At 41.9% G+C, this 12,516-nt stretch overlaps 1 protein-coding gene across 1 annotated transcript in view; it reads left to right on the plus strand.

Annotated features, from left to right (window-relative positions):
* Positions 1-5,848: 5,848 nt before the first annotated feature.
* Positions 5,849-12,516, plus strand: part of LOC117342037 (filamin-A-like) — a 35,302-nt gene continuing 28,634 nt past the window's right edge. The window contains 1 exon segment of the mRNA XM_033904001.1: positions 5,849-6,481. Coding sequence (XP_033759892.1) covers positions 6,178-6,481 — 304 coding nt within the window. The 5' untranslated portion in view covers positions 5,849-6,177.

Here is a 12,516-nt window from a genome sequence, read left to right on the forward strand (position 1 = left end):
TTGCTTGTCATTATCGTTGTTGGTCTTAAACTATTGTAGCGATATTTTGATACATAAATGCCTTTTGTGTGTTTTGTAATATATATTTATTTCAATTAAAATGTATTTTCACAGCATTTGTAATAACTTCCTGTTTTCATACATACTACGTCATGGCCAAACTCTCGTTTTCCCCCATGAAGTGTCATGTCAGCGCTGTGTTTTACTGCTGGTGTCGGTGTGTTCGGTCGTCTATGTTACAGTGTAATCTATCTGTGACGAGAATGCAGCGATTTCGATTGAAAGACGGGGGCGATTTCATTCACAAGTTCTCGCTTCCTACAATACTAACGTTCCTGCGTGGAATACACAACGAGCCAATCATATGTAGAGGTGTGACACAAACGGTCATTTAACCTCTCTATATTGTGTAAGTGAACACCTACTGCTTTAATTACCTAAACTTGACCAGCTTGTTACGTGATAACTGAAACTCCTACCCACACAAAACATCATACATGTACACATCCTTTATGCTAATCTGTTAACTAAGAACATGTGTTAATGTTTTGGGTAAAAACCGGTTTGAGAAATTTTCCTAAAAATAGCTACAGTTTGTTGCCACGGTTCGGCGACTTTCCTACACAACAATGTGATGTGTATAGCTACTTACCTTTAAATAGTTTAACCATTCGTGAATCTTCATATGGCGTCCCTACCATTTACGATCCCGACCTAGCTTTTCAGATGTAATGATTCATCAGACACATCAGGAATAGGTACGCCTTGAGTTTCGTAAGCTTAGCCATTTCCCTCCTTATATATCTGTAATCGAAAGTGATGCATCATTATATGGAACGTCACATCAAATCTTGTTCAAACACTGGCAGTGAGCATTTATATAGAAAATAGAACAAACTTCGTTACTCTATATGTACATCAGAGTTAATAACGTTGTAGCGTGTACTTTGCAAGTTCGTGAGAGTTGCAAGTTCCGAAATGAAAACTTCTAATGGCGGAATTGATAATTTCCATTGCACATGCGCGCTTGCAACTCTCGCGGTTATTTGTAGACAAATTGCTGTACCAGATCTGGTTTGTAGGTGACCGATAAAATACATACTGTTAATCTGATACTACTATTGACGCATCACAGCTGTTTTGGTATAGGCTGTCTACTCCCACACTTATATTGGAGTCGAGTGTAGGATTACCTCCCTTAGTGTATGTCGGGTGTGAGTGTAGGATTACCTCCCTAAGTGTATGTCAGGTGTGAGTGTTGGATTATCTACCTTAGTGTATGTCGGGTGTGAGTGTAGGATTATCTACCTTAATGTATGTCGGGTGTGAGTGTAGGATTACCTCCCTTAGTGTATGTCGGGTGTGAGTGTAGGATTATCTACCTTAGTGTATGTCGGGTGTGAGTGTAGGATTATCTACCTTAGTGTATGTCGGGTGTGAGTGTAGGATTATCTCCCTTATTGTATGTCGGGTGTGAGTGTAGGATTACCTCCCTTAGTGTATGTCGGGTGTGAGTGTAGGATTACCTCCCTTAGTGTATGTCGGGTGTGAGTGTATGAATACCTCCCTTAGTGTATGTCGGGTGTGAGTGTAGGATTACCTCCCTTAGTGTATGTCGGGTGTGAGTGTAGGATTACCTCCCTTAGTGTATGTCGGGTGTGAGTGTAGGATTACCTCCCTTAGTGTATGTCGGGTGTGAGTGTAGGATTACCTCCCTTAGTGTATGTCGGGTGTTAGTGCAGGATTACCTCCCTTAGTGTATGTCGGGTGTGAGTGTAGGACTACCTCCCTTAGTGTATGTCGGGTGTTAGTGTAGGATTACCTCCCTTAGTGTATGTCGGGTGTAAGTGTAGGATTACCTCCCTTAGTGTATGTCGGGTGTTAGTGTAGGATTACCTCCCTTAGTGTATGTCGGGTGTTAGTAGATACTCCCTGGGGGTGTGAGTATAGGACTACCTCCCTTAGTGTATGTCGGGTGTGAGTGTAGGATTATCTACCTTAGTGTATGTCGGGTGTGAGTGTAGGATTATCTCCCTTAGTGTATGTCGGGTGTGAGTGTAGGATTACCTCCCTTAGTGTATGTCGGGTGTGAGTGTAGGATTATCTACCTTAGTGTATGTCGGGTGTGAGTGTAGGACTATCTCCCTTAGTGTATGTCGGGTGTGAGTGTAGGATTACCTCCCTTAGTGTATGTCGGGTGTGAGTGTAGGATTACCTCCCTTAGTGTATGTCGGGTGTGAGTGTAGGATTATCTACCTTAGTGTATGTCGGGTATGAGTGTAGAATTATCTACGTTTTTATGATGTTGTGATATCCAGGGTTAAGACGAGACGAACTACAGTGTACTCAGTATTAGAAAAGTTTATACGGCGTATTTACACGATCTTTAGACGGCTTAACAGTAGTTGGACTGGCGGTATGTGTCAACAACAACGCAACATTTATAGAAGAGTTTGATTTTCGTATACAATGTTAATTAACCTCGTACACCGGGGGATCCTTAATCCTAGTGTACAATAGACGTCGGGATCATGTTAAGCTGATATTGTGTCATCAAACAAGATACCAATTTATCTAGTCTGATTTGTTTTGGATTTTGGTACCTGGTACCACCAAAGGTCAACACAGCGGTGTCCACCAAGGGTCAACATGGCATTGTACACCCCTGGTCACTGTCGATTGTTATTATATAGTGTTATCACACTGAAACTCTATAATCTACATATTGTGGAAGGTCGATGATACTCTTAATTCTGAATAATTCCCCCGACTGTCGATCTTACCACTACCAAAATAAGGCTCCGGCTCTGAGTACTGACGTAAGAAATATATTTTCTGGATATATTTATGTCGATGGTAAGACTGGCGATAACAGGGCAATACTTTTTGACAGGTTGATAAATGTGATAAAATTACTGGTAAGTGGGTCAAATTAATCTACTCCACAGACACACACATATTCCTGGAATCAGGCACGCCGGTGTTGAGGGGAACACCAATGCAACAAACCATTATAAAGGATGGGTATCATATGAGGACGGGTGTCTAGTGGGACACCAACAGTCAGGATGATATGAGGACGGGTGTCTAGTGGGACACCAACAGTCAGGATGATATGAGGACGGGTGTCTAGGGGGACACCAACATACCGGGTTATATGAGGACGGGTGTCTAGGGGGACACCAACATACCGGGTAAAATGAGGACGGGTGTCTAGGGGGACACCAACATACCGGGTTATATGAGGACGGGTGTTTAGGGGGACACCAACATACCGGGTCATATGAGGACGGGTGTTTAGGGGGACACCAACATACCGGGTTATATGAGGACGGGTGTTTAGGGGGACACCAACATACCGGGTCATATGAGGACGGGTGTTTAGGGGGACACCAACATACCGGGTTATATGAGGACGGGTGTTTAGGGGGACACCAACATACCGGGTTATATGAGGACGGGTGTTTAGGGGGACACCAACATACCGGGTCATATGAGGACGGGTGTTTAGGGGGACACCAACATACCGGGTTATATGAGGACGGGTGTCTAGGGGGACACCAACATACCGGGTTATATGAGGACGGGTGTCTAGGGGGACACCAACATACCGGGTAAAATGAGCACGGGTGTCTAGGGGGACACCAACATACCGGGTAAAATGAGGACGGGTGTCTAGGGGGACACCAACATACCGGGTAAAATGAGGACGGGTGTCTAGGGGGACACCAACATACCGGGTTATATGAGGACGGGTGTTTAGGGGGACACAAAATAGACCGGGTCATATGAGGACGGGTGTTTAGGGGGACACAAAACAGACCGGGTAAAATGAGGACGGATGTCTAGTGGAACACCAACAGTCAGGATAATATGTGGACGGATGTCTAGGGGAACACCAACAGTAAGGATAATATGAGGACGGGTGTCTAGGGGGACACCAACAGTAAGGATAATATGAGGACGGGTGTCTAGGGGAACACCAACAGTAAGGATAATATGAGGACGGGTGTCTAGGGGGAACACCAACATACAAGGTCATATGAGGACGGACGTTTAGGGGGACACCAACATGACGGGTTATATGAGGACGGGTGTCTAGGGGGAACACCAACATACAAGGTCATATGAGGACGGACGTTTAGGGGAACACCAACATACCGGGTAAAATGAGCACGGGTGTCTAGTGGAACACCAACAGTCAGGATAATATGAGGACGGGTGTCTAGGGGGAACACCAACAGACCGGGTAAAATGAGGACGGGTGTCTAGGGGGACACCAACAGTCAGGATGATATGAGGACGGGTGTCTAGGGGGACACCAACAGTCAGGATGATATGTGGACGGATGTCTTGGGGGACACCAACATTCAGGATGATATGAGGACGGGTGTCTAGGGGGACACCAACATACCGGATAAAATGAGGACGGGTGTCTAGTGGAACACCAACAGTCAGGATAATATGAGGACGGGTGTCTAGGGGGACACCAACAGTCAGGATGATATGAGGACGGGTGTCTAGGGGGACACCAACAGTCAGGATGATATGAGGACGGGTGTCTAGGGGGACACCAACAGTCAGGATGATATGTGGACGGATGTCTTGGGGGACACCAACAGTCAGGATGATATGAGGACGGGTGTCTAGGGGGACACCAACAGCCAGGGTCATATAAGGGCGGGTGTCTAGGGGGACACCAACAGTCAGGGTCATATGAGGACGGGTGTCTAGGGGGACACCAACAGTCAATGTCACATGGGGATGGGTGTCTAGGGGGACACCAACAGTCAGGATGATATGAGGACGGGTGTCTAGGGGGACACAAAACAGACCGGGTCATATGAGGACGGGTGTCTAGGAGGACACCAACATACCGGGTCAAATGAGGACGGGTGTCTAGGGGGACACCAACATACCGGGTTATATGAGGACGGGTGTCTAGGGGGACACAAAACAGTCAAGATGATATGAGGACGGGTGTCTAGGGGGACACCAACATACCGGGTCAAATGAGGACGGGTGTCTAGGGGGACACCAACATACCGGGTTATATGAGGACGGGTGTCTAGGGGGACACAAAACAGTCAGGATGATATGAGGACGGGTGTCTAGGGGGACACAAAACAGACCGGGTCATATGAGGACGGGTGTCTAGGAGGACACCAACATACCGGGTCAAATGAGGACGGGTGTCTAGGGGGACACAAAACAGACCGGGTCATATGAGGACGGGTGTCTAGGAGGACACCAACAGACTGTGTCATATGAGGACGGGTGTCTAGGAAGACACCAACATACCGGGTATTATGAGGACGGGTGTCTAGGGGGACACCAACAGACTGTGTCATATGAGGACGGATTTGAAGTAGACATTAAGAAGGAAACACTACACACATAAAAAAGATAAGAAAGTGCAGAAAGGTTAGGGAAGGATAAGATTGCGATCTTAAGTGTTACAATGGTTACATTATGCGTCTAATGTAGTGTCTTCCGAGAGATATATAGAAGAACATAATAGAGTCGACTTTGGTCGCCTCCCATATGATGATTAATTTCACAGAATACAACGGGCCTTATTTCTGAACTCTTCAGATCCCAGATATTGTAGGGATTTGAAGAATTGTTGAACGAGATTTTACTTTGATGACCTAAAATCTCTCTTACCGTCAATAAAACAAAATTTTTTAAGCACTCAAATAAATATTTTTTTTAAATTTCACACCGCCTAAAACTGGTTTTGACATACCATTGAATCGCTAGCGTGTGTAGATAAAATCCTTAAAGTAACGTTAACGCGTTCGTCCTATTGTCTGTGCCGTTCTCGGCTGAATCGGATAGGTCGGAACCGCAGTACAAAAGTAAACCTTTACGTTACAACATCGGATAAATTTCGCTTACTGATCACGAACTCATGTGTTCTGTAGTAGAGGTGTTTCCATGTCGTTAAACTCGTCAACCGTGCAATCCTATAGACTGTGTGTATCTACACAGCGAATGTCTGCGGGCCGAGGACTGAACCTCCGGTTTACATATTAATGTAGATCTTACTGGGAATTTTAATTCGGGATGTGTTTAAAATATGATGTGTAAGCTGCTCCTGGTCTTTAATCTGTAGTACAGCTGTTTGTTTGAAACCTTTTTAACCCTCGAACTTGTATTGATTTTGTCGGGAGCATGTCTTTAATTAACGGGTCCCACGGCCCACTTGCCCCTACGGACAACGTCCAATGGATGCAAATTCAGAAGGATACATTTACAAATTGGGTGAATGAGCAGTTAAAGTCTAAAGGATCGGAAGTACGTGACCTGAGGACGGATTTTGCAGATGGTGTCAAACTTGTTGCTCTTGTGGAAGCTCTTAAACGACAAAAATTACCAGGGACCGTCTCAAAACCGTCAAATCAGTACGAAAAACTCCAAAATATCACCGTGGCTCTGGAAGGTATCGCAGCCGATAACGTGCGCATCATCAATATAGGTAGGTCGAATGGTCAAATGGTCAAGTTAACCTGATTTTTATACTGACTTGTTCTCTTGGTAATAATCTGGGACCGTGCACATGCGTATAGGCTTGTTCACAGATATATTATGTCACGAAAATGATAAACTTACTGTATTAACAGAAACTATTTGTAACAAACATTTATACAATATACATATCTTAAATCATACATCCTGTTAAGGCAGACTATAATAAAACTCGTTATCACATATCAATTATATTGTGAACATCAACATTCTGTTCACAGATATACATGTAGTTAACCTGTACATTTTGTTTAAAGACACATTATCTATGTTTTATTTACTGAATCACTTGTTCAGAGATAAATTAAGTGAACCTACTAATCTTGTTCTAAGTTCTCGTAAATCCTGATTATTTTAGATAGATATGTAAAGTAAACATCTTGTGGGCGGTGTTTAAGTTGTACAGTGTAAAGCTCTGGCACATTCTATCTCCAACTTATTCACGGATATCACAGCGCCGATTTGGTAATATTCATATTTCTAAACAAATAACTACATTAGGACAGGCTAAACCTAGCTCATAGATAATAATTACTTTCTCCGATTGGCCTCTATATTTTGTTGTGAGACACGAACTCACACTCTTTGTGATCTGTTTAATTGGGAGAAAAATATTGTTAATACACCAGTTTTAAACATTAATGATAGATTACACAACTAAATACAGTTGTGGCTTAGGAAGACTATTATAGCCTTTAGAGAACCAGGTACACTGTATATAACTTACTAATAAACTGATATACGTGGGAAGTCAGCTGTGTAATGTATTCACTCCTACAGATAATATATGTAGATTATTTAACATACAGGTTTTCCAAGTTATTGGAGTGTTTGTGTGTGATGTGATTACTTCACGTATCATTTTAATTACTTGGACATAAATTTCCTATCATAAACTTCAAAGGTTTATCTCGTATTGTACATATGTATATGTCGTTTTTCATAATTCAAACACTGCAGGAATTTAATGAAGTGGAATTCAATTTAGTCTCCATTTGATGAACTTGGACAAATTGAATTTAGCTCAACTTTAATATCAATGCCAGAAGTTAAGATTTAATACATAGGAACCATACTAGTTAAACCTAAGTTCCTAGTGTGTGTGTGTGTGGGTGTGTGTGTGTGTGTGTGTGTGTGTGTGTGTGTGTGTATGTGTTATTGACGATCACACTTTTTCATAGTGAGGATGTCACAATATTACAGCTATATTACATGTATAAATCATTGTTAGATTGGGGCCTAGTGTTCTCTGACCAGCCATGTAAATGTATACGTATATCAATGCTCGATTTGGGCCTAACGTTCTCGTACCAACAAGGGTCATATGAGGTCGGATGTTTTGCGAGTATGTAGACAGAATGGCTTGACATAAAGTGTAAGCATTTCAACATGACTTTCATTGTCCCTAAAGTTGAATGATAGAGACGAAAATATCCTATTCTGCCCACACTGTAAGTTGGCTCCTACTGTCAACCCTAAATAGGATGTATAAGTATGTATTAGGCCTTATTTGTAAGATTCACACATTCGTTCCCGCATTTAGTCACCTCTAACGACATTCATTAGGGTATAGAACACATACTCTTTCCTCGATCCTCTGGGGGTTTATAACTAGTAAAACTATCGCGTTTATATCGTTGTGTAACGCTCCGTGACTTGAACACTGCCTGCTTAGGTTTAAGATGTATCATGTGTCATAGATGACTTCAAATTTGACTTCACGCCTGCTTAGGTGTTCTCGCTTTCCTGATCGATCAATGGTCTCTTTACCTGTCTGCCGGCATCTCGGACCTCCTATGATGATGTTGTCCTGTACCTCGTATGATGATGTTGTGATGTCCCTCGTATGATGATGTTGTCTGTCCCTCCTATGATGATGTTGTCCTCTCCCTCGTATGATGATGTTGTCTGTCCCTCGTATGATGATGTTGTGATGTCCCTCGTATGATGATGTTGTCCTCTCCCTCGTATGATGATGTTGTCCTGCCCCTCGTGTAATGATGTTGTCCTGTTCCTTCTATGATGATGATGTTGTCCTCTCCCTCGTATGATAATGTTATCCTGTCCCTCGTATGATGATGTTGTCCTGTTCCTTCTATGATGATGTTGTCTGTCCTTCCTATGATGATGTTGTCTGTTCCTCGTATGATGTTGTCCTGTCCCTCCTATGATGATGTTGTCCTGTCCCTCGTATGGTAATGTTGTCCTGTCCCTCGTATGATGATGTTGTCTGTCCCTCGTATGATGATGTTGTCTGTTCCTCCTATGATAATGTTGTCCTGTCCCTCGTATGATGATGTTGTCTGTTCCTCCTATGATGATGTTGTCCTGTCCCTCGTATGATGATGTTGTCCTGTCCCTCGTATGATAATGTTGTCCTGTCCCTCGTATGATGATGTTGTCCTGTCACTCGTATGGTAATGTTGTCCTGTCCCTCGTATGATGATGTTGTCCTGTTCCTTCTATGATGATGTTGTCTGTCCTTCCTATGATGATGTTGTCCTGCCCCTCGTATGATGATGTTGCCCTGCCCCTCGTGTAATGATGTTGTCCTGTCCCTCGTATGATGATGTTGTCTGTCCCTCATATGATGATGTCCTGTCACTCGTGTGGTAATGTTGTCTGTTCCTCGTATGATGTTGTCCTGTCCCTCCTATGATGATGTTGTCCTGTCCCTCGTATGGTAATGTTGTCCTGTCCCTTGTATGATAATGTTGTCCTGTCACTCGTATTATGATGTTGTCCTGTCCCTCGTATGATGATGTTGTCCTGTCCCTCGTATGATGATGTTGTCTGTCCTTCCTATGATGATGTTGTCTGTCCCTCCTTTGATGATGTTGTCCTGTCCCTCGTATGATGATGTTGTCCTGTCCCTCGTATGATGATGTTGTCCTGTCCCTCGTATGATGATGTTGTCTGTCCCTCGTATGATGATTTTGTCCTATCCCTCGTATGATGGTGTTGTCCTGTCCCTCGTATGATGATGTTGTCCTGTCCCTCGTATGATAATGTTGTCCTGTCCCTCGTATGATAATGTTGTCTGTCTCTCTAGTGATGATGTTGTCAATTATCAACCTTTCTTCCAATTATTGAAACCATTATCTTGTACCAAAACCTCAATTCATTGTTTCTGTTACATTTCTCCCCAAAGAATATAAAAGTAGTATCTATCCCCATAATGTAAATGACAAATTAGCTATTCAATTAATCACAGTTTACGAGTGTATTTTTGTTGTACAATTTAAGAGATTAAAAGGTCCAGTTCTTTAACGCAGGACAACTCAGTTTACCTTTACAAAATAGTATTATGTCCCTCTATTATAATTATTAACCACAATATTTGGTCAAATTAGCATGGCGGATCATCCTATAGTTTACTTTCATTATCGTTCGTCAGACAATGAGCTCTCAGGTCTCGGATATCTAGTGGAAATAGGGGTAGACAAAAACAAGTTCTCAAAGTGTATCTAGTGATATTGATCAACATCAGGTTTTTTTTGATGACACGATAACTACCAACCCGTATTTTAAGCATAAAAATATAACGTACTCGGATGTCATCATACGTATTCTCTTACTTTAATACAGACTTCAAAGATGAAAACAATTTTTTATTTATTTATTTTTTTTTTTTTTAGGCAGATTTGCTATTGACATGCAATTTGCGATACCAGTATATCATTTATAGCCAATTGTTACAGTATATCATTCCCAAGGCAATTGTATAAGCTATTTGTAATCGTAGACAGCATGTGATTTGGATTTTGTTTCCCTGACTTATGTCAGGTAAAAGCACACGGAGTCCTGGAATTTTATTAATCTCAATGTAGTCATAAGAACGGTCCAGGAGTAAAACCACTGTTTTGATTTATGTTTTATTGACCAATCTACATACAAAATCAAATATCTATTGTTCTCATACAACACCTTGTTAGGGGTTGAAAGGACTACACAGAATTCAGGCAACAATCACTGCTGGAACTATTAGTATAGCATTCACTTCCGGTACTAGCAAGCAACATTCACTTCCGGCACTATTAGTACATTTGTATAGCATTCACTTCCGGTACTAGCAAGCAACATTCACTTCCGGCACTATTAGTACATTTGTATAGCATTCACTTCCGGTACTAGCAAGCAACATTCACTTCCGGCACTATTAGTACATTTGTATAGCATTCACTTCCGGTACTAGCAAGCAACATTCATTTCCGGAACCATAAAGAAAGTTACATTCACTTTCACATTATTGCCAATTAGTAGCAAATGATATTAGCATAAATAATAATGTGCATACATATATATATACACCAGTGACATGCGACCAATTAGCATAATTTAACATGAATTAAATTAAACTGCTGTGAAAACACTTTAAAATGGATAGTAGGTGTGCTGGATGGGTTTTCTTTAAGACAAATAAAAAGTGATCATGTCACCTCAGGATCTTTAAAGAGAGTGATCATGAGGAAATTTCGAAGGGGCGTTAAACTCGAAACTATCAGATAAGACTGACCAATGGGAGCCATATGCAGATGTTACAGTAGGAGTGACCAACACGGACTGGTCAAGCTCGGGCCAGTGAGTAGAAATTCTGAGTTTTTCAGATTTCACCCGGTATTACACCTATTTGTCAACATAAATTAGATAATACATATTCGGGGTTACAATTTCCCATTTTAGAACAAAATAAACATGAAATTAGTCAAAGATGGCAAAACCTGAGGTGACTTAAGACTGGCGGATTTTGAGATAGAATACATCAAATATTTGTATCCAACACGTCACACCTGGGCACACATGCAGTCAAGTCACCCTATAACTATTTCACATGGTGAGAAAGTAACAAAAAGATAGGCTATATGGTAATAATCACAGTAGACATCACGCCTTCCTTAATAGCCAGCTAAGGAGAAAGGCATGTCCTTCCTCCGACGGTATCGCATGTAATATAGCGAGATTGAAATAGAGATGGTTTTGTCAGGTATAGAAGTAACAACTGTAGGAGGCTTTTGCATGGCAATGTCACAGTGACGATAAAGTGGTATACATTTATAAAGCAATTTAGATCTTGTCTTTTATTCGAGGGTTAAATTAACTTTTCTGACTGAACACATATAATACAATGTTTAAATAGTGTACACATGATCTTGATATCTTCTTAGTAACTACATGTACATCATCGTTGTCGTCGTCGTCGTCGTCGTCGTCGTCGTCATCGTCGTTATATTCTCGCTTGTGATTTCGTTGTAGGGCTAACGAGTCGGACCAACTCTGTTAGCAAGTCAACCGTGAAAGGTAATCTGTGTAGGACTAGTCACGTGGTACTTGTCCACAGCTGTAGCTGAGCATGATTAATAATAAGTAGATGTAGATAATCAGTTCCTACTTATAGATAGTAGTCCCCCTTCACAGCCTAGTCGACACAATAGGTTCGTAATAGTGCTGACACTCATGTTTATATAGAAATGTAATTCGGTTATTATATATAATACCAACCATCACCATAACATGTCATACACGGTATTACAGTAAGTATACATGTACGTGACATATTCGTCACACTGCAGATTCTTGCCAAGACATATTCGTCACACTACAGATTCTTGCCCAGACGTATTCGTCACACTACATATTCTTGCCCAGACATATTCGTCACACTGTAGATTCTTGCCCAGACGTATTCGTCACACTACATATTCCTGCCCAGACATATTCGTCACACTGCAGATCCTTGCTCAGACGTATTCGTCACACTGCATATTCTTGCCCAGACGTATTCGTCCCACTACATATTCTTGCCCAGACATATTCGTCACACTGTAGATTCTTGCCCAGACGTATTCGTCACACTACATATTCCTGCCCAGACATATTCGTCACATTGCATATTCTTGCCCAGACGTATTCTTCCCACAGCAGATTCTTGCCCAGACGTATTCGCCACATTGCAAATTTTTGTCAAGACTTATTCGTCACACTGCA

This window comes from Pecten maximus, chromosome 14, assembly GCF_902652985.1.
Source record: "Pecten maximus chromosome 14, xPecMax1.1, whole genome shotgun sequence".
Classification (NCBI taxonomy): domain Eukaryota; kingdom Metazoa; phylum Mollusca; class Bivalvia; order Pectinida; family Pectinidae; genus Pecten; species Pecten maximus.